This window comes from Crotalus tigris, unplaced genomic scaffold (genome assembly GCF_016545835.1).
Source record: "Crotalus tigris isolate CLP2741 ecotype Arizona unplaced genomic scaffold, ASM1654583v1 scf7180000024342.5246164, whole genome shotgun sequence".
Classification (NCBI taxonomy): domain Eukaryota; kingdom Metazoa; phylum Chordata; class Lepidosauria; order Squamata; family Viperidae; genus Crotalus; species Crotalus tigris.
The window spans coordinates 4982268-5002323 of NW_024100512.1; the positions used below are offsets into that span (position 1 = coordinate 4982268).

Below are 20056 nucleotides of genomic sequence, written 5' to 3' on the forward strand. Positions count from 1 at the left end.
TGGATATGTTCATTGCCTTGAGTTATTTGTAAAAATAATAAAGGCAATATACAAATAAATATACATAAATTAAAAAGGCAAATTGGTAGCAACAAACCCGGTAATTCACAAGGCATCATACATCTTGTAGACCCAAACATTCAGCTAAATTACTAAATAAATTTGGTAAAAGAAACCTTCCAAGATGCCTTGCAATCTGCTAAAAGAAAAAACACCCACCAGGTGGGCCTGAGGGAGTGTAGTGGCTTAAGATTTGGATAAATCCAACTGATTTATCTGATAAGCCAAGATTTAGTATAATATATAGATCCAGTGCATATTCCCATCCAAACTGCTTTGAATGACAAAAAATAAATTTTATCTTAAGGATCTTTGATGGATCTTTGATCTTGCCAACCATTAGCTACTACGTAATCTCACTAACAGTTAAGCAGTTTTCTCTGCATATTTTGCTATTTTTGTAGATTTTAAAAAATGCATTGTCATTTATATTTTAAATGTACTTTGAACATTCTTCAAAGGATGTTTACATACAAAGGATGTAAAGCATGTGCCATAGCAGACCTCTGTAGCTATTCTTTGCTCTCAAGCTTATTTAAAGTTTTCAGAGGATAGAAGGTTTTACAAATATTAAAGTTCTGGAACTAAGCACTGAATCAGCGAAGAGATCTATTTATCTCAAACCCAGGTCAGTTACACACACTGACACTCAATGGATATTTCCCCCAAAATACACCTGCACACAAGAGAAACAACTCTTTTTTCTTATAAAAGTTTATTTAAACCCAGATCGGGCTTTGTAGATACTGGGGCCCAAAAGGGCGAGGCACTATCTTATGTGCTTGCATAAATGTACATGAGAGGCAGTAGTAACAAAACACACAAGTCCACAAATATAAAGTAACAACCTGAACTGGCATATAAATATTCTTTAGTAATAATTGCTAGCGGCAGCAGGTTTAGAAACTGTTGCTGGCAATATCCCAGAATGGATCTCCAGTTTCTTGTGTTATCACTCTGATCCAGCTCCCATTTAGTTATTAAGAGGCACAATATTTGTGTTAAAGAAACAGAAATTTAAGACTGCTCAGCTTTGTGCAGATACAGGGAACCACAAGCTCATATTTTAGCATGGTCAGGAAAAGATCCAGGGGAGACTTTTGTTTTCTCTCTCCATGATCTACAGAAGCAGAGAGTCTATTTTAAGGTCTCTATGAACCTCGGAGACACTCAGCAATTAAACCTCTGTTTTCCAGATATCTTTTAAGATTTGGATTAAAAATGGAGTCTTGTTTACCTTCCCAGATGAGAGCTAGAGCAAAATATTCATGTTTTTAGTAAGTTTGGATTTTCAACATTAGGATATCATACAGGCACATCATCTCACCTGCTTCATTCAGGATAAGCAAGTTTGTGGCAAGCACTCTTTTGACTGATGATCAAGGCTGGCCAAAGTTTGAGTCCTGTTTAGATGACCATGACTAATAAATCTGCATGAAAATCAACTTGAATCTTCACCTCAAATATCTACTGTCAGTCTTAACTGCTTGGGGATTCAGTGTCCTCCCCTCCTCACTAAGTAGAAAGACCAGAATTCAGAACAAATAGTGAAATAGATTTGGCTAAGAAAAGGCTTTGACCTCCATATAAAAGATGGGGAATCACTGAGAAAACCCAAAGTTTTCTAGAAAAAAAGGCTCTTGCTGCTCTTTTTTCAAAACACAAGTTCTTACTCAAATAGTAAGAGTACTTTGGCCTAATTTATTAATATGATTAAGGGCAAACACAAGTCCCCTTTTGACCCCTCAGTTTCTAAGGCAAACGAAAAAGAAAGGGGATGGGCGGGAGAACGGAGGCCCAGAAAAATCAAGATGAAAAGATATTTGCCAAAGCTAAGAAAACATCCAGGGCACCAGACTTTCCCTACATTAACCAAAATCTCAGTAGCACTTGCAAGCTACCACATGGGATGCCTAAAACTGAAGAGATGGAATGAGGAACAACCTGGACCATTCACATTCATATCCAAAGTCTCTGAGATTAAAGATCTATGAGAAGAGGCAAGAATCCTATCAGGAACTTCAAACAAGAAACTCAGGATTCTTAAAAACTATTAGAACTGCACGATTCTGCCGGCATCTTTGGAAAAGGTTTTCTTTGGAATGAAAGCTTGGCTTGAATGTGAACAAAATTTGAGGTTCTTGTAAGAAGAGAAGAGGATCGGAGCCAGGTTTTTCTCAGGGGTTCAATTAACACCCACCTACCCGCGACCTTGCCCTTATTTATGGATGAACTTTTGTACACTTTTGAATGAGATTAGGTCTTTACTTTTTATTTCCTTCCCCATATAAATTAGGGCAATAGTGGAGAAGTCGAGCTCTAGAACTTGGCTTCAGACCTGGAATGGCTGAATAGGAATGGATACATGGGGTAAAGTAGGGAGAGGTTATCAAGTCAGTTTGGGGCTGTACCGGAGGAAAAAAAAAATTTTAACACTCAAAATGATAGCAGGTAAACGCTTAGCATCAGCATAAAAATGAGGCTCCCCCAATGGAATATCATGCTAAATAAATAAGTTGCGACCTGCAGAGACATAGGCATATATCTACGTTACATAAAAATAAAGTCGATCCTGCTGCCCCAAGGAGGGGGGGGGGTGTCCTGAGTCGAACAAATCATATAAGAAAAAGCCTTGAAACTGCTTGCCTGGTGCCAGTCTCTGCCCCCTTGCCAGCGGACAGGGCCAGGCAGAGTCCTTGTGTAAACAAAACATTACCCCTTGGTCTCTGTTGTCTTGTGTAAGGGCCATGTGACAGCCCCATTGTCTAGTCAGTTGGGCAGGATTACTGCCACGCCATTGGGATTTCAGAAATTGCCCCCCCCTGGCAATTTCCCGCTCAGCTACTCAGCAGGAATAAGAAACAGTGATTAGATTAGTCCTTTGGTGCAGGAGAAGCCATGTTGCTTTTGCTCTATTCTGTCCGGAGGCTAGTACCACCTTTGTGGGTGGTTGGTTGCTGCACTTTGCGCCCGCTTGGCTCCAAGAAGGTGAGGATCCAAGGATGAGCCAGGATCTGCTCCAAGGAAGGTCGCTTCTCTGGTGTTAACGAGAGGCACCATTCAATCAAGTGGCGGCAATCTATCAAAGAAGGAAATAATTACTTCATCACCCTATGGACAAACCACTCGACAAGGCTTACGTCATCACAACAGCAGTGATTGTGCCATTTTGCCAAAGCGTACCTACTTTCACACAGCCAAAATCTTTGGACTGATTGCATTATTTAACCAAACTTGAGGGAGTCATTCAGACAGATAATCATAAATTCATGCAGTAAACTGGTCCATCCAATGACAACTGCTTGTCAAGCATCCTTAACATTTCCAGTCAAAGCCACTGTGAAGTTCTAAGCATTCATTGGCTGCCATGTTTATGGGTCCCAAACAGAGGGCTAGCCTTAACCCACATAATTCTACATGGCTTGGCTCTAATTGCCTGTTGTACTGATCCAACATGTTCTTCTGAAAGAGGGGTTCTAAAGGTCGTCACAATATGGGGTGAAGGAGCTGAAGGGAAACCGAGACAGTCCTCCTTGGGAGCAACTCCCACATTATTAGTTTATCCAAGGTTTCTGAGGGGTGCAGGACAACCTGCTCAACAAAACAGTAAGACCATTATGTTTCAAAGAACACTTATGTGCTGATAAGGGTTACAACCACCTTTAATTTTGTTAGTTCGTGTTTTTATTGCGCTTTATTGGTACAATAATTTACTTTAGCTTGGGCTCTGCCTGATTATAGGGCAGTGGTGGCGAACCTATGGCACGGGTGCCAGAGGTGGCACTCAGAGCCCTCTCTGTGGGCACACGTGCTGTTGCCCCAGCCTTGCCTCCCCCCACGACTTCCTCCTCTCCAGCAGCTCCCCTGAAGGAGAGTCGCCCCTGAGCGTGGCCCACATGGAGCAGTGCAGCCAGGGACATGGCAGCCAGGCAGTGTAGACAAGACTCTGCCCTCACACCTCACTGTGCACAGTTGATGCTGCAGGGTGGTGAGAAGAGGGCGTGACCGCCATAGTGCTGCTGGGCTGCCTGGGTGATCTGCGGTGGACCCTGGAGGCAATGAGTGGCTCTGCGGGCAGGCGGGGGAGGGGATGGGGGCAGAGCTGGGGCGCAGCAGGGGGTGGAATGGGGGTGGGGCCAGTTTTTGGGCACTCGGTCTCTAAAAGGTTCGCCATCACTGTTATAGGGTGTTGGTGTTGTTATTTCAACCACCTAAAGTATTTGACTGGGGGTGGGAGATTTTTGCACAAAGAAGTCAGATCTTGCTTTCCAATGGCATACACAAAGAACGCTATAGGGAAATGGCCAATTTAATCCTACTAGAAAGCCACTTTGATATAGTGGTTAAGGCAGCAGGCTAGAAACTAGGAGTCCTGCCTATGGCAGGGCTAGAACTCCTATTCTAGTCCTGCCTGTGTGACTTTGGTCCAGTCTGTCTCTCTCAGCCCTAGGGAGGAGACAAGGGCAAACCATTTTTGAAATCTTGCCAAGAAAACTGCAGGACTAATTCAGGAAATTGCCAGGAGTTACTGATAGGAAGGAAGGAAGGAAGAAAGGAAGGAAGGAAGGAAGGAAGGAAGGAAGGAAGGAAGGAAGGAAGGAAGGGGGAGAAAGAAAGTAGGAGAGAAAAGAAAGAAAGAGATGGAGACAGAGAGAGGAAGAAAAACACTAGACAAGGCAAAGAATATTGGCCAGAACTGTCAACAGAAAAAAAAAACAAGTTTTCAACAGAAAGCCAGAAAACTCCTTAGTCTAGAAGTTCCCAGATCACCCCCCCATTTGGGCCCTGACATGAGCCTAAAAGACCCTCAAGAATCTGACAGACATATTCTTTGGCCTAACCGCAGTGCTCACCTGAGGATATCCTACAGTGATAGTGGAGTTTCCCAAGCAGGATCTCCTCATCACGTTCAAAAGGGATGTCCCCACATACCATATCGTATAGCAGCACACCCAGGGACCACACTGTGGCAGGCACACCATGATAGTGGTGGTATTTTATCCACTCAGGGGGACTGTATACCCGCGTGCCTGTAGCAAGAGAAAGGAACAGCTGACAACGTTGCCCAAAGAGTCTTCCTCAGAATTAAATGCTTGTAAACTGTATCTTTTTTATTTTTGTAAGACAAGAGTAGGCAGGCCATCCTGTTCAGATAAACAGTTGCACAGTTAAAAAAAAAAAAGACGACCATGCTCAGTTTTCCTCTATATAAAATGATTCTATGTGCAACTGTAGATGATATTAAAAATAAAAAATATTAAGATTTTACTTTGTAAAATAATTATTTTGGAGAAAACAATCATGCAAACCTTTATGAATACTTTAGAGCAGTGGTTCTCAACCTGTGGGTCGAACGACCATTTCACGGGGGTCGCCAAACAAGGCTGTCCGCCATTTCCCCCCCTTTTCTTTGGCCACACCCCTGGCACCTGGTGATGTATAAGTGGTTGGGGGTCACCACAACATGGGGAACTGTATTATGGGGTCGCGGCATTAGAAAGGTTGAGAACCACTGCTTTAGAGTAACATACGCCAAACATAGATTTCCTCTCATTTGCAACTTATGAGTTTAATACTATATGGGAGCAGACATTGGTAAGAATCTGGAATATCTAGAATTAATTTATAAATATATCAGCTGTACACTTAGCACACAGAATTTCTGCTTCCCAGAAATGTGAAAACTGAAAGGGTGCAAGGAATCAAAAGAGTAACTCACACATATTTGGGAGATGAAAGTATTCTGAAAAATGCCTAAGCATATGAGTTTCTTTAAGAAACAATGGCCACACTTAATCTAAAACAAACAGCCTAGCTTAAGAAAAAAGATCATATTGCTTTTACCTTTAACATACTTTTCAAAAGAATTTAAAATATGAGAGCCCTGGGAACTAGATATTTAGCATAAAACAACGTTCATGAAGTCTTCAGACATATGATGAGACACATGGAGTATTCAGGAATGCTAACTGAACTCAATCCATTGTAAAGTTCTGTTTGTATCCTGACCCATACCTAGAATGCAAGTCTCTGCATACAAAATTTGTATATGTAAAGAGCTCTTCCTTATAAATGTCCAATAGATGTTTATAGATGGGGCATAGTTCTGTTGATGAAAAGGTAGAGATTAAGGCCTTAGAACTCTTCTGTGCATTCATGTAAATTATCAATATAACTACTCATTCCACACACAGGACACATTTTGCTTTAATTTATTGGTTGAGTGCTTCAGCAGGTGGCAGCAATTGAGAGGCTGAGCAGATAAAGGAGGCCACTAGGGAATAACCAAGACTCCAAGCTAAACTGAAAATTAAAAAAAAAAAATTCCAGAAGGAAATAACATTAGTCTACTTATTGCTGAGAATGTCTATAGTCAGTGTCTGTAGAAATCAAGCATGATTCAAAAGAGGATTTGGTTAATTAGCCCAGAACTGAGCTAGGAAAAAACCCAAAGGCCTCTTGTGTCTATCTACCAACTCTCTGAAATTCTTGTAATCAGAAACCTTTCTGTGTCACCTTTCAAGACCAGCTTTTCTGAACTTGATATCCTCCATGGATTTTGGACTTCAACATCAATAATCTCCAGCCAAATGGTTACTTCAAGTTCAGGGGCACTGGGTTTAAGAAAGCTATTTTAAGGGACAGTTCTGTGATAATCCATTGTTTGCTATTATATTGGGTTCCATCTCTTCTTCATCTTCCATAAAAAGTTCTCTTGTACAGACCCTTGGTCCATCTACCTGTATGTAACTCCACAGTGGCTAGAAGAAACTGCAGTTTCGGACAAAGGCTTTGTCTTTCTTACATGCAAATTGTCCCCTTCCTTCTCCCTGCCAACTACACAGCCTCTATACTCACCATCAAAATCTGTGTATGGAGTATCCCGCAGCAATGCACCTGAGCCAAAGTCTATGAGCTTTAAGTCACCGTGCAGAAGGTCTACCAAGATGTTTTCGTCTTTTATGTCTCGATGCAACACACCACACAGATGGCAATGGTGCACTGCCTCCACCACTTGCTGGAAGTAACCAGCAGCCACATTTTCTGGGAGGGGCCCATGGTCTGTGATAACGTCAAACAGGTCCTGAGAAACAAGGGGTCGCTCCATAACAATGAAGTACGAATCAGGCTGCTCAAACCAATCCAGAAGACGGACAACACCTCGGCAACCTGGGGACGATACTTTCTTCAGCAGATGGACTTCCAGAGGGATGAGGGTGCCATTCTGGAGAAGAACAGAAATCAAACGGATAGACCATTTGCCACAGCTCTCCAAACACCAAAGGTTTGGAGTTTAACTGCAAAAATGTTCAACGTGGGAGGAATGCTCACCATATGGTGGAACTGCAAGATTCGATCCTTGGCAACATATTTAACAGCCACCTGAAAGAAGAAAAATGACCAAACTTTTAAAATGCAACAGGTTTCGAACAAAGATTGCTATGGCCCACAATGGTATCTAACCCAGTCCCTGAAAATCACAGCATCCTTTATACAAGCCCTCCTTATGCCTCCGAAGCTGGAGGAAGGTTGCATTTTCTCAGTATAAACTACAGTTTTTCCTTTCAGAAACAAATACAGGTAGGCCTTGTTTCACAATTAGAATAGTGATGAAAAATAACAACAGCCAGTCCTCATCTTTACAGGTCTGTAAAGCAAAGAAAATCTAAAGATCATATGCACAGTTGTAGTTTCATTTAGCAACCACTTCACTTAACGACCAAATTACCAGGCCTAGTGGAGGTCACTAAACAAGGACTACCTTTGTAATAAACTAAATTGAAAGAATCTTTTTGGCACTGGGCAAAATATCTCTTATTCAGAATTATGGATTCTTTCCCAAATATTTTAACAGTATGGAACCAGGTGCCCATAGCTGCAGAACAGAGCGATGCTGTCCGTGACATTATTTTTTGTAGCCTACAACACAGGATGCTGTTTTCACTACCCTGTAAAGATTGTCTATGATCTGAAGTTCCCTATCAGTAAACAAGTTGCAAACAATATAATATTTTGGTATTCCATAAGTAAAAAATTGATAATTTAACAATTGGAATATCTTTTGTCAGGAGGTCTATTGTTTAACCACCACCCCCCCCCGCATCAATGCCACTAGTTTTTCTGAGTAGTTGAGAAAAAATTTGATGGAAACTGTAGCTGCTTTTTGATGTCCAGTTACAAATATGTGGCAAAAATGCCTAGGCATGCATGCATTTGGGGGGGGGGGGTATTGAATTTATATGATGCATTGTATAATGATATATATGTAGCATCCTTGTACAGTCATCATTATATGTATTGAACACCTACGGAAAAAGAAATCTACTGCTATACCAATTGTGACTGGAGCCCTTGGAGCACTACCTAAAGAGTTCTCTCAATATTTGGAAATTTTGAATTTATCAGACCTGAATACACTAATTTCACAATCCCCCCCTCCATACAGAACTGCCCATATCCTCAGATGCTACCTTAATACTGATAACTAATGGTTATATTTAAAAGAAGAGAATAGCTCAAAGTCATCCAGTTAATTTTCATGCCTATGACAGAACTAGAATTCAGTCTCTCCTAGTTTTTAACCTGATGCCTTAACCTAGACCAAACTGGCTCTAATTTGGTTAGTGAATTAATCCATTTTGGTACATAATGTACCAAATTGGGAACTTCTGCACATACCATATTAAGCACAACAGAATAAACCACAGCTATCATGTTTTATGAAGCCAACTAGCATAGTCTAGAACTATATCATACACTTTTTATTATGTCACATGAATTTATTAAGCCCTGATTTATTTAAAGCAGGATTCAAACTACCAAATATGATTCTGAATGAATGTGAAGACATGGGCAGCACCATTAGGGAAACACCTTAAACCAAATGTGTATTACCCAGAATCAAGTCCAAGACAGACACACCAGGTGTTTCTAAAAGGAGCAACAGGCATGCCCACCCCCCTCCAAATTTTACTTTGTCCTTCCAATCCAGATTTTTTCACACCTCAAATCAGTTAACTAGGTAAACAAGTTAATTATCCGTGTCTGTATTTTCTGCATTTCCAAAAGCCATCTTCTCAAGTCCCCTTCAATCACAGGAACAAACATCCTCTTGGGTCAAAATAACACCATTGCAAGCATTTCAGGAAATTGGGTTAATAGTCCAAAGACGCTTATGCCACAGTATGTCAGTCTAGAAGCGCTTAAACTCAGATAATGGTTTAAAACACCAGCAGGAATCAATTACTAATACACGCACGAGGGTGGTTGTTTTTTAATCGTGCGGTTTTTTTTTTAAAAAGCACCAGCACCATTAACAAGGGATTTCAAATATCTAAATTGTGTGGTCTTTGTGGACCAGCTCCGAAATTTACTGTAAATCCCTCCGAGCAGAGGATGGATAATCCCGGGGCGCCCTGGCTTGCTGAGGCTTTCACTCCACTTACTACTAGCCAGGATAGCTAGAACTGATGGTAGATGTGGCTCAGAGAACCAGGAGGGCAGCTTGTCCTCCCTACCGCCCCTTTCTCCACGTGAGGGTGGTTCCCATTCGCTTGCAGACGCGGATCTCTCTCCGCCCGCGGTTTCTCCAGCCTGGTGCCAGAATAGGCGCCGCTCACACGTTCACTCACCGGGAGGGAGTCGCTGAGCCGCGTCCCCGCGTAGACCGTGCCGAACCCGCCGCTCCCGATCAACGCTCCCAGGCGGTAGCGCGTCTCCAAGGCCACCTTCCCTGCAGGGAGAAAGGAAAGACAAGCCGGGTGAGTTGTGCCTGGAAAGCCGTCCTCGCCGCCGCCTCTTCTTTTTCCCAGCGGGGACGCCCATTCACAAAGACGCCCGGGTGCTACTACCAACACGTGCTGCCAGCGCTGGGGTTACCTATGCATCCAGGCTCCTCTTGCACGGCGTCCGGGGCCAGCGGCCCTTCAGGACCCTGGCGGTGGCAGGTGAGTCCCTGAGCTACAAGCATGGCCAGCCAAAGCAGCGGGCGGCCCCCGCCTCAACAAGCCTTAAAAGCCTCCGCCGCGCTCCGCCCCGCCCCCCTCCGCGGCCGCTGCTTCAGCCACGCGAGTCGGGATTGGGGAGGGGGGATTCCTTCGGTTTTACGAGGTTATCCACTCCACGATCACCTTGGCCAATGGGCAGGCGAGCCGCATGACGGAGGGGAGAGCTGGGCCAATCGGAGAACGAAAACTTTAAAAGTTTAATGGCCAGCCGGCCGAGTCTAATCCACCAAGGGACCAAACAGTCGGCAAAATACACGAGGAGGGGGGGGGAGAAATGTCCTACCCGGGGGCGGGTAAGTAAAAATACTCCAGCCAATCGGAAGGCGCACGGCGCGCGACGCTAGCCAATCGAGGAGAGGCGCGCGAGAATTCTCCCCAACCCCGCCGCTTGTTTATCCACGTGGGAGCGGACGGCGCAGCAGTGCTGGAGTTTTTGCAAAGGCAAAGGGAAAAACTCCGCTCAACGCGGAGTCCTTGCACCAATCCTGCAGTCTCTTTCCTGTTTTGTATCTTTCCTTGTTCCTTCCAGTTAAAGGTAACTAGCAACTCTTAGTAACTGCCGACTAGGAAAAGCACGCGTGAGTTGAAGTTTAGGGAAGTGTTCAGTCGTGGAGGATTTGTGGTGTGGACTTACTCCTGTTCCTCATTCAGACGAGCGCACTAAAAAGCGCGCCTACGTCTTTTTGCTTACTTTGCCCATTCCAAAGAACCAGTTTAGATTTTATAAAACGAGGCCACAAGGCCTCCCTGTTCTCCACACACACTTTTTTTTTTTTTTTGCAAACATAAATGCAGATATTAGTTACGGACTAACTAACCTCAGATTAGGTATATAGCTAAGGTTGTCTGATTGAGACCTTGAATCTCTAAGCGGCCCCTTCCCTATAGCGCAGTGGTTCTCAACCTTTTTAATGCCGCGACCCCCAACCGGTCGTAAGTCGAGGACTTTCCCTGCCTGGGAGTGCTGCACATGCGTGGTGCTGCCCCCTGTGCCAGCCGAGACGTACCTGGCAAGCGGCAGAGATGGAGCAGGCTGACCACCAGCTGGGTCACCAGCTGACCCAGCCCAAGGGAGGTAAGGCACCCACCGGACAAGGGGGGAAAAATGGCAGACAGCCTTGCTTGGCGACCCCCGTGAAATGGTCGATCGACCCCAAATGGGGTCCTGACCCACAGGTTGAGAACCGCTGCTATAACGGGGTTAGAAGAAATCTTTCCTGTTTAATGCAGCCTTTACTAACAAATAGTTTGGCAGCCTGGTCAAAGTCTGTATCTGACAAACAGGAAAATAGCAAGATCCTTTCATACTGTAGTTTCAAATGAGAAAGAACAGCTTCTAATTCAACTATCCTGTAAGGTGAAGCTGATTAATTTGAAATGTTGGTTTCCTAGGTACGGATCCTTATTGATTTATGTTGTATAGGGTTAGTATATTTCTATTCTCCCAAGGCCAAAAGTACCATAGTGAAAAACAAGGGAAATGCTGTTTAATCTTTTTAGGAAATACAAACTTTTAAATCTTTTTATATGTGCTTGTCTGTTTTTCACATAGCACTTTGTTTCAAAGTCTAATGCATTTTACTCCTGAAACAACATGGAAGTCAATATATATGACAGAACCAAGTTGAACTTGGACAACTATAGTACGGTTTGGCTTGGTAATTGATGCTTAGTTTTTGAAAATCTTACATATTTTAAAAATGAATCAGCTGGAAAAACAACCTGCTAACACACACACAAGCTGTTGATGCAGTGAAGTATGAGACACTGACTTTAAAAGCCTTGGGTTAGTGAGTGAATGAAACCTCTCCCTCAACAATCTAATCCAGATACCAAATGACTGAACAGACGTCACTATTTTCTGTCTCCTTCAGCAGAATCTGCCAGTTTGGTTTCACTTTCCTGCAATCCAAGCCGACAAAGATAAGCCCAAAACTATCCACTGTGCTGAGAGACATAAATTCCTTAGGAATGCAGGAGTTGCCCTTAAGTCAGGGAGCTCCAGCTATAAATGACGTCTTCAGGAGGTTAGTATGAAGTTTGCTCAACCTAAGAGAAATTGTGGCAGTGATTGTAGGAGTTTGGACAGGGTCTTGCACAATGGATTTGGAGGAACATGATGTTTCTCTGCCTTCTGGCCAAAGAAACACTTTTATTTACTGTGTACTTTGTGGGAGATTCTCTGTTGCTGGGAAATGGGGAGGGGGAGAAGATAGAGAACATAACTGTCATGTGAAATAGTGTTGAGAGGCCAAAGTACTGGCTAGCTCTATGTCATCCCAGTGATCAAAAGTAGATCCTAAAAGGTTATTTAAAAAAGGATAGTAGAGGAGAGACAATTTTGTCACAAGGACAAGACAGCAACTTTGATTGAAAATGCATTGCTACCATTATGTGTTTTTCATGACACATAAATTTAGAAGGGCCATCAAAAAAAAGAATGCAAAATAGATTTTTTTTTAGCCTGATAGATCTGCAAGAGGGTAAAAATAGAATGAGATTTGTTTCCATCAAGTTTCCTATGTCAGTCAAGAGGATAACAGGGTAACAGAGTTGAAAGGGACCTTGGAGGTCTTCTAGTCCAACCCCCTGCTCAGGCAGGAAACTCTATACCATTTCAGACAAATGGCTGTCCAGTCTCTTTTTAAAAACTTCCGGTGTTGGAACATACACAACTTCTGGGGGCAAGTGACAGAAATTTCTCCTTAGTTCTAGGTTGCTTCTCTCCTTGATTAGTTTCTATCCATTGCTTCTTGTCCTGCCTTCAGGTGTTTTGGAGAATTGCTTGGTTCCCTGTTCTTTGTGGCAACCCCTGAGATATTGGAACACTGCTATCATGTCACCCCTCATTCTTCTCTTCATTAAACTAGACATACCCAGTCACAGCAACCATTCCTTATATGTTTTAGCCTCCAGTCTCCTAATCATCTTTGTTGCTCTTCTCTGTACTCTTTCTAGAGTCTCAACATCTTTTTCACATCGTGATGACCAAAACTGGATGCATATTCCAAGGGTGGTCTTACCAAGACATTTTAAAGTGGTATTAACACTTCACGTGATCTTGATTCTAACTTGCAAAGACATTTGTTTACAGTACTTTACAGTACTTTACTCACAGACATGAGCATATAAGCTGGAAACATCAAAAGAAGCACAGATGCTGCTAGGTGGCTTTAGATCAGACACTATATCCCAACTCTACTTCCACTTCAACAGGAAAATTTTTGCAATGTAATGTACAGAATTTTTATGAGTATTATTGAGATGTCTGTTTTTTAAAAATATTTATATCCCATCTTATTTTCATAAATAACTCAAAGTGGTGAACACACACAATATTCCTTACTCCTATTATTCTCCCCACAGCAATAACTCTATGAGGTGAGTTAGGCTGAGAGACTGGCCCAAAAAAGCCAGGAGACAGTGAGTTCTAGTCCCATCTTAGGCACGAAAGCAGCTGGGTGACTTTGGGCCAGTCACTTTCTCTCTTAGCCCAACTTAATGTATTAAGCCAGACTAATGTTGAAAAACACTGGCAGAATATACATTTTAAACTGCACATTTAAAAAACATGATATAGTGGGCTATGTGAACATAGTCTCTGTAAAATACCCATATGAATATACAAATACTATGTAATACATTAATTATCTAAATTGATAAGTGCAAAGAAAAATAAAGTGCAAAGAAGAGCAACTAAGATGATTAAAGGCCTGTAGACAAAGACATATGAAGAACAGTTGCAGGATTTGGGAATGGGCAGTCTGGAGAAAAGAAGGACTGGGGGGGGGGGACATGATAGCAGTATTCCAATATCTGAGAGGCTGCCACAAGGAGGAGGGGGTCAATTTATATCCCAAAGCACCAGAAGGCAAGACAACAAACAATGGATGGAACTAACCAAGGAGAGAAGCAACCTGGAACTAAGGAGAAACTTCCTAAGGTGAGGACAATTAACCATTGGAACAGCTTACTTTCAGACATTGTGGGTGCTTCATCTTTGGAAGTTTTTAAGAAGAGACTGGACAAGCCACTTGTCTGAAATAGTATGTCCTGCTTGAGCAAAGGGCTGGACTACAAGGTCTCTTCCAGCTCTATTCTGATTGATTGGCTGCCCCTTTCCACTGGACTCTGAGTTTTAGAGTAACAAGTCCCATGCCTCTTTGTCCTTGGCTTATCTTTTTTCCTCTGTACTGAATAGGTCTTTTATCTATAAATAATACATATTATTTTATGTATTTCAAGCCATTCTAGCAAGATCTATAGAGCCCAAATGCTCATCTAGCATCAAGTCCTATCATAGCAATCAAATGGATTGCTTTAAAGGAGAAGAGTTAATTTTTAAGGGCATCTATTTATAAACAATTACAAATGGCTGGCAATAGTGGTATCCAAGGAAATGGAAAGGGACAAAGTTTGCATCTTGGCAGGTAAGGCATCATGATTGGAAGCCCTGCCCCACTTGGAAATATATTTATCCACATCAGACACAAAAGCCAGCAGAAAACAATACCCTAATCAAGAGACTATCAAAGAGAACACTGTATCCCCAACAATACTAGCAGGGCAAGCTACTGTATATAAACAGGGAGCAAACTTCACATTCACTAGCACAAATGACGCAATTTAGTTGCGTAATGAAACACCAAGAAAGTACCAAGTCCTCCACAGTTCAATCTTGAACTACATAGGTTCTCTTCTATAAATATGATTGTGTTACACACTTATACAAAAAGGACAAAATTTGAGTATCTCCAAAAACCCACTAATGCAAGAATAGGTGCTTTTTCTAAGTCAAGGATATATTTGAAATTTGGGAAACCTTCACAAAATAGCTACCGCGGGATCCTTGCCTCTTAATGAAATCAGTGGCATGATGGACATGACCACTTATAAAACAATTCAGAAAAGGAGAACCAGTTCCAAGGAGGTTCTCCAATGGGATATTTGTAGAATCCAAAGGTATTGGTACAAATAAATGTGATGGTACAGATTTTTATTTGCATTCTGCATCCCAATTTCCTGCTTCATTTTAAACAACTAAAAGATTAAAAGCCAAATAAGGGCAAGATCCCAAACACAGAAAGGGTCCAAGGGCACATTTTGTGTAGACTTCTGCTCTGGCCACTCAATTCATTGAGCTGTGAAAACCTGATACTTAACATATATTTTAACCAATCCAAACTTAATCTGGACTTAAACCAGACTTAATAGCCAGCTAGAGGGATCACAATTCTCATCCTCAGCCAGTCCTTGTGGCTTTGGGGGATGTGAATTGTAGTCCAATACTAGTTTTGAGAAAGTTAACTATAAAACTCAAGGGAGATAGCTAAAAAGCTTGTAAAGCTAGCAACTGCTGACAGGAGTCAGCACTGAGCTAGAACACCACACTCTCCTTTACATTTGGCAACAAGTAATGAGATGGAAATATTTCAGGACTGATCTTCATACTTTGTTAAGAATGGTTTCAGTAGTCCAGTCAAGGAAAAAATGCTATTAATCATATTCAGGCATAAAATACAGCTTGCACTGGAAATCTTTAGCAAGTATATCAGAACTTGGGGTGAAGGAAAAGATGGAAGAGTGGGCATTTACACAAATCACAATCAGATTTAAACATTTGGGGGAGCGTAATACCAGATTGTTGACTTTTAAGAAATGCAATCTACCCAGTCTTCCCCAACTTGATGGTCTCGAATTGTTTTGAGACCACAACTACCAGAAAGCCTAGCCTTGGCTATTAAGTTGAGGAAGGAGGCTATTCAGTGGCCATTATCTATCTATAGTTGCAGCCTCTGATGTCACCAATCTCCCATCTGAAGCAATTGGCTAGGAATCTCTAGAGCAGGGGTCCTCAACCTTGGCCACTTTAAGACTTGTGGACTTCAACTCCCAGAATTCCTCAGCCAGCTTGGCTGAGGAATTCTGGGAGTTGAAGTCCACCTTAAAGTGGCCAAGGTTGAGGACCCCTGCTCTAGAGACACATCTACCTGGGCTTAAAAGACATCCCATCTCCCCATGGAACCTTGGGAACTGTAGTTCACGTGGTGTGTCAGCCCTGGACAAACTACAGGTCCCAAGATTCTGCAGGGGAAATCCTGACAGCTAAATTAAAGCCAATGCAAGGTCGTGGCGCGGATACGATAAACCCTCCCTGAACACGCAGAACTTTTGGTGGGAGCCCCAAATCCCACAACCAATGGACAATTTGAAGGTACTCAGATGAAAGTGGTGGTCAAGTGTCCACCACAAGCAGGATCGAGCCTGCCCTTGCCTCCAGAGCTAGTGATAGGGGTGAAACAATCCATATGCAGGCTTTTCTGCATACCCCAAGCTACCGGGGTTTGTAAAACATCCCCCCACAAGCAAAGCGACCCACAGCCCTCTCGATTTCCTTTCCCCCCGCCCAGCCTCTCCTTGGACGCTTACCTTGAATCGGATCGTCTTTGAGGCATCCCGCGTTAAGCATGGTGTGATGAATCTTGGGAGGGTAAAGAACCTGCACGGAGGACATCGCGGCTCCTTCGACCCGGGGTGACAAACGAGTAAAGCTCTGGAGAACCAGAAGCAAAGAAACACAACTCTAGCGACCCCCTCCCGGAGCGGTGACCGAAATCCCAGCAAAGCCTACGGGATTGAGAAAGCGATCTCGGCCCGCCCCTTGTGCGGTGACGCCACGCCCATCTGTAGCTCCCGGCCAGGCTCTTCCCTGCTGGGACAACCCCCCCCCCGCCCGCCTCAACTCCTTTCTTGGCGTGCTGCTCTGGTCTCGGTTCGTCCCTTTGCCCAGCAATCTCCACCTGCTGCCTTTTGGCCGACCAGCAAGATATTTCCCGGCTCTCCTTTTCTGGATTCTGCTGTTGCTTCTCAGATGGGGAAAAGTCTGCACAACGAAGAGAAGGGAGCATCCCGTATTCCCTTTGCTTCTCTGGGCCCTGGGAAAAGACACTTTGCCCCATAAAAGCAGAGACTGACTAGTTTTGATGTGGTTTGCATATTTATGGCTTAACACAAAATGTAAACGCACCAATTCTGGTTATCCAGCTGTGGGAAGAATCCAGAGAAAGAAATATTTTGGGAAATATTAAAAAGGCAGAATATATTTCCCCAAAGGATCTTAAAGGCAGAAAGCAACACACACACCCCAAGTCTCTCTGCCCCAAACAGAAACCAGGTCTGCAGAAATGCAGATGTGATAATCTGGTCAGAAAGATTGGAGCCAGGACGCTTGGATTAGAAAGACAAAGATCCCTAGAATCAATAATCCTCTCAAACCAAAAATCCAACAGTCATCAGCCACAGCCCCAGGGAAGCAGGATATGACCTTTGGGACATAATAGGATTAACCCACCACCTTCAGAATACCAGAAAGGCACACTCAGACTCAGGTCAAAGTCCATGCCACAGGAACAACTCCAAACAAAAGCTCAAGAAGATATAAAAACCCACTACTTCTTGTTACATGTGGTCACCTTTCCCAGAGCTATCTTTCTGTCTGGCTCTCCAATAAACTACAGCCTTCTATCTAAAGCATTTTCCATTTTGTTTATTCCCAGCTTGGACTGGACCCTGATGATTTTTCTTTCAACACAACAAACCATGATTTAGCAAACGATTCCATAGTGGTGTGCATTAGCAAAGTGAGTAGACAGCTTTGTTGCTTCGTTTGTTGTCTTATGTTCTTGGAAGCTGCCATATTTGGAAGGATGTTAGACACTTGTGCACTCACTATCCTTCTGAAGCCAATTTCTCACAAACGATTTACAGGTAGTTCCTGACTTAAAACCATTCATTTAGTGCAGTGGTTCTCAACCTATGGGTCGGGACCCCATTTGGGGTCGAACGACCATTTCACGGGGGTCGCCAAACAACGCAGTCCGCCATTTTTTTCCCCTTTTCCTTAGCTGTGCTACTCCCTTTTATTCTATTGGCTTTTGAAAGCCAATAGAATAGACTCTCTTGAATAGAGTCTAATTTTATTGGCTTTCAAAAGCCAATAGGAATTGTCCAGGCTGTCTCTGCCCTGCTGAGCCCGCAAAAATCCCATTCTGCAAACGGTGCTGCACCAGTTGAGTAGTCCTCGACTTACGACCGGTTGGGGGTCACGGCATTAAAAAGATTGAGAACCACTGATTTAGTGATTGTTCAAAGCTACAACAGCATTAAAACAAGTGACTTACGATTGGTCTTTACACTTATGACCATTGATTTACAACCATTTATGATGGAAATTCTGAACCCAATTGTAGCCGTATGTTGAGGACCGCCTGTATTAGTGTTATGGTTGTGTGTGCTTTGCTGTTGTCTCAGGACTTGAATGATTCAGGCACCCTTGAAGTATGATGTTTTGTATCACAGCTTTCTACAGGAGGGTATTGGACCATTAGCTGAAGGAACAAGACAATAATTCCAAGCCTTCAAATCTACAAGGCATCAGGGCTAAAAGTTTTCGGACTAGAAGCAGGGGTTTCTGGGCTGAAGAGAGCCTTCACATAAATTTTTATTAGCTGCCTCCCAAGGCCAGCAAATAAATCCAGTCAAGTATCTGTTAACGCAGGCAGGAAGAAAGAGCCTAGTGTTTAAATACTGGAGCATAAACTTGATACAAATGCTCTGACTTCTTTGCTTTGTAGTGGCAAATCAAGTTTCGCATTTAAGGATCCATTCTTACTGGCGATTCATTTTCTGACTTTGTCCTGCCATGTGTGAATCTTCAGCTCTGAGAGTTAAATGTTTGGAGAAACTGAGATTTACTACCAACACAGGTGTGAAGTCTGACAAGACGTGGTGAAGAAGAACAACCCAGATGTTCTGGATGATAGACCCTGTAGCAATTTTATTTTATTTTTTAAAAAATGTATGCAACCCATCTCCCTGGGTGGCTTACATGTAATATTGTTGTATTGCTGTGTTTGCCTATGGCTACAAAGAAGCATGAACGAAGACTTCTGATCCCGGGAAGTTTTGTATTCTTCAGTTGTGAGCTTTGGTGAGCAAATGCTGAGGCATAGTTGGAATCAGATTTGCAAGATTCTGTTAGTACAACCAGTCTCAGTAGTTTTAGCCTTCCTATAGAGTTATTTTCTTGGTCTGAGCTACGTAGTGGGCTAACAGTATTAGATATTACACGAAGGTGTGTTTAAACCTCAAAGGAGATTTAAAGGTGGGTTGCTTATCTATACACCTCAAAGGAGGTAGCTAAAAAGTTTGTAAAGCTTTGTTCACATTCAATTTTGTCATCCTACCATATTTTTTTCTTGTTTTTATAAACAATTCATCCTATGGCGAACCTTTTAGAGACTGAGTGCCCAAAACCTGTCCCCTGCCCCCCGCTCCACCTCCTCTCCTGCCTGCTCTGCCCCTGCCCGCTCCCTGCCTCGCCCGCCCGCAGGGCCATGCACCTTCATGGCCTGCCACAGCAGATAACTCAGGCAGCCCTGTAGCGTCATAGCAGCTATGCCCACTGCCCACACCCCGCAGCATCATCTGCACGCTATGGAGCATGAGGGCGGAGTCTTGTCCCTGCTGCCTGGCTATGTTCTTGGCTGCGCTGCTCCATGCAGGCCGCGCCTGGGGGTGACTCTCCTCCAGGGGACTGCTGGTGAGGAGGGGGCCGCAGGGGGAGATGGGGCTGGGGTGACGGCACATGTGCCCACAGAGAGGGTTCGGAGTGCCGCCTCTGGCACGCGTGCCATAGGTTCGCCACCACTGTCTTAGATCTTGATGATGCTGGTCTGCATTGAACGAAGCAGGATTGTCTTGGGCCACATATAAAATATATAAAATAGTAACTATCACTAAAAATCATATAATGTTAAAATCATGGGGCCATATTACTAGCTGTCCAGGGCCGCATGTCTTGCAGGCTGCATTTTGTGGTGGGACCTAACATGAGCGAGAAAACCTTCAAGTATTCTTGAGTTGAAATAGTTGGCCAAAAAGAAATGGGCCAGAATTTCTCCCCACCAAAATGAGAGGCAGATCACCCA

General features: G+C 43.3%; 1 protein-coding gene across 2 annotated transcripts; it reads right to left on the reverse strand.

Moving 5' to 3' along the window:
* Positions 1-756: 756 nt before the first annotated feature.
* On the reverse strand, positions 757-16718 carry LOC120300514 (serine/threonine-protein kinase pim-1-like). Of its 2 annotated transcripts, none has more exons than XM_039326672.1 (6): positions 16497-16718; positions 9693-9793; positions 7393-7443; positions 6919-7285; positions 4914-5090; positions 757-3139 (listed from the first exon to the last, which is right to left on the reverse strand). In XM_039326672.1, exons 1-6 carry the CDS (start codon positions 16579-16581, stop codon positions 2973-2975), a joined length of 948 nt encoding a protein of 315 aa, XP_039182606.1. In that variant the 5' UTR covers positions 16582-16718; the 3' UTR covers positions 757-2972. The 2 variants fall into 2 exon arrangements, with proteins under 2 accessions (XP_039182606.1, XP_039182605.1); XM_039326671.1 differs by lacking the exon at positions 16497-16718 and adding an exon at positions 9940-10444.
* Positions 16719-20056: the final 3338 nt, after the last annotated feature.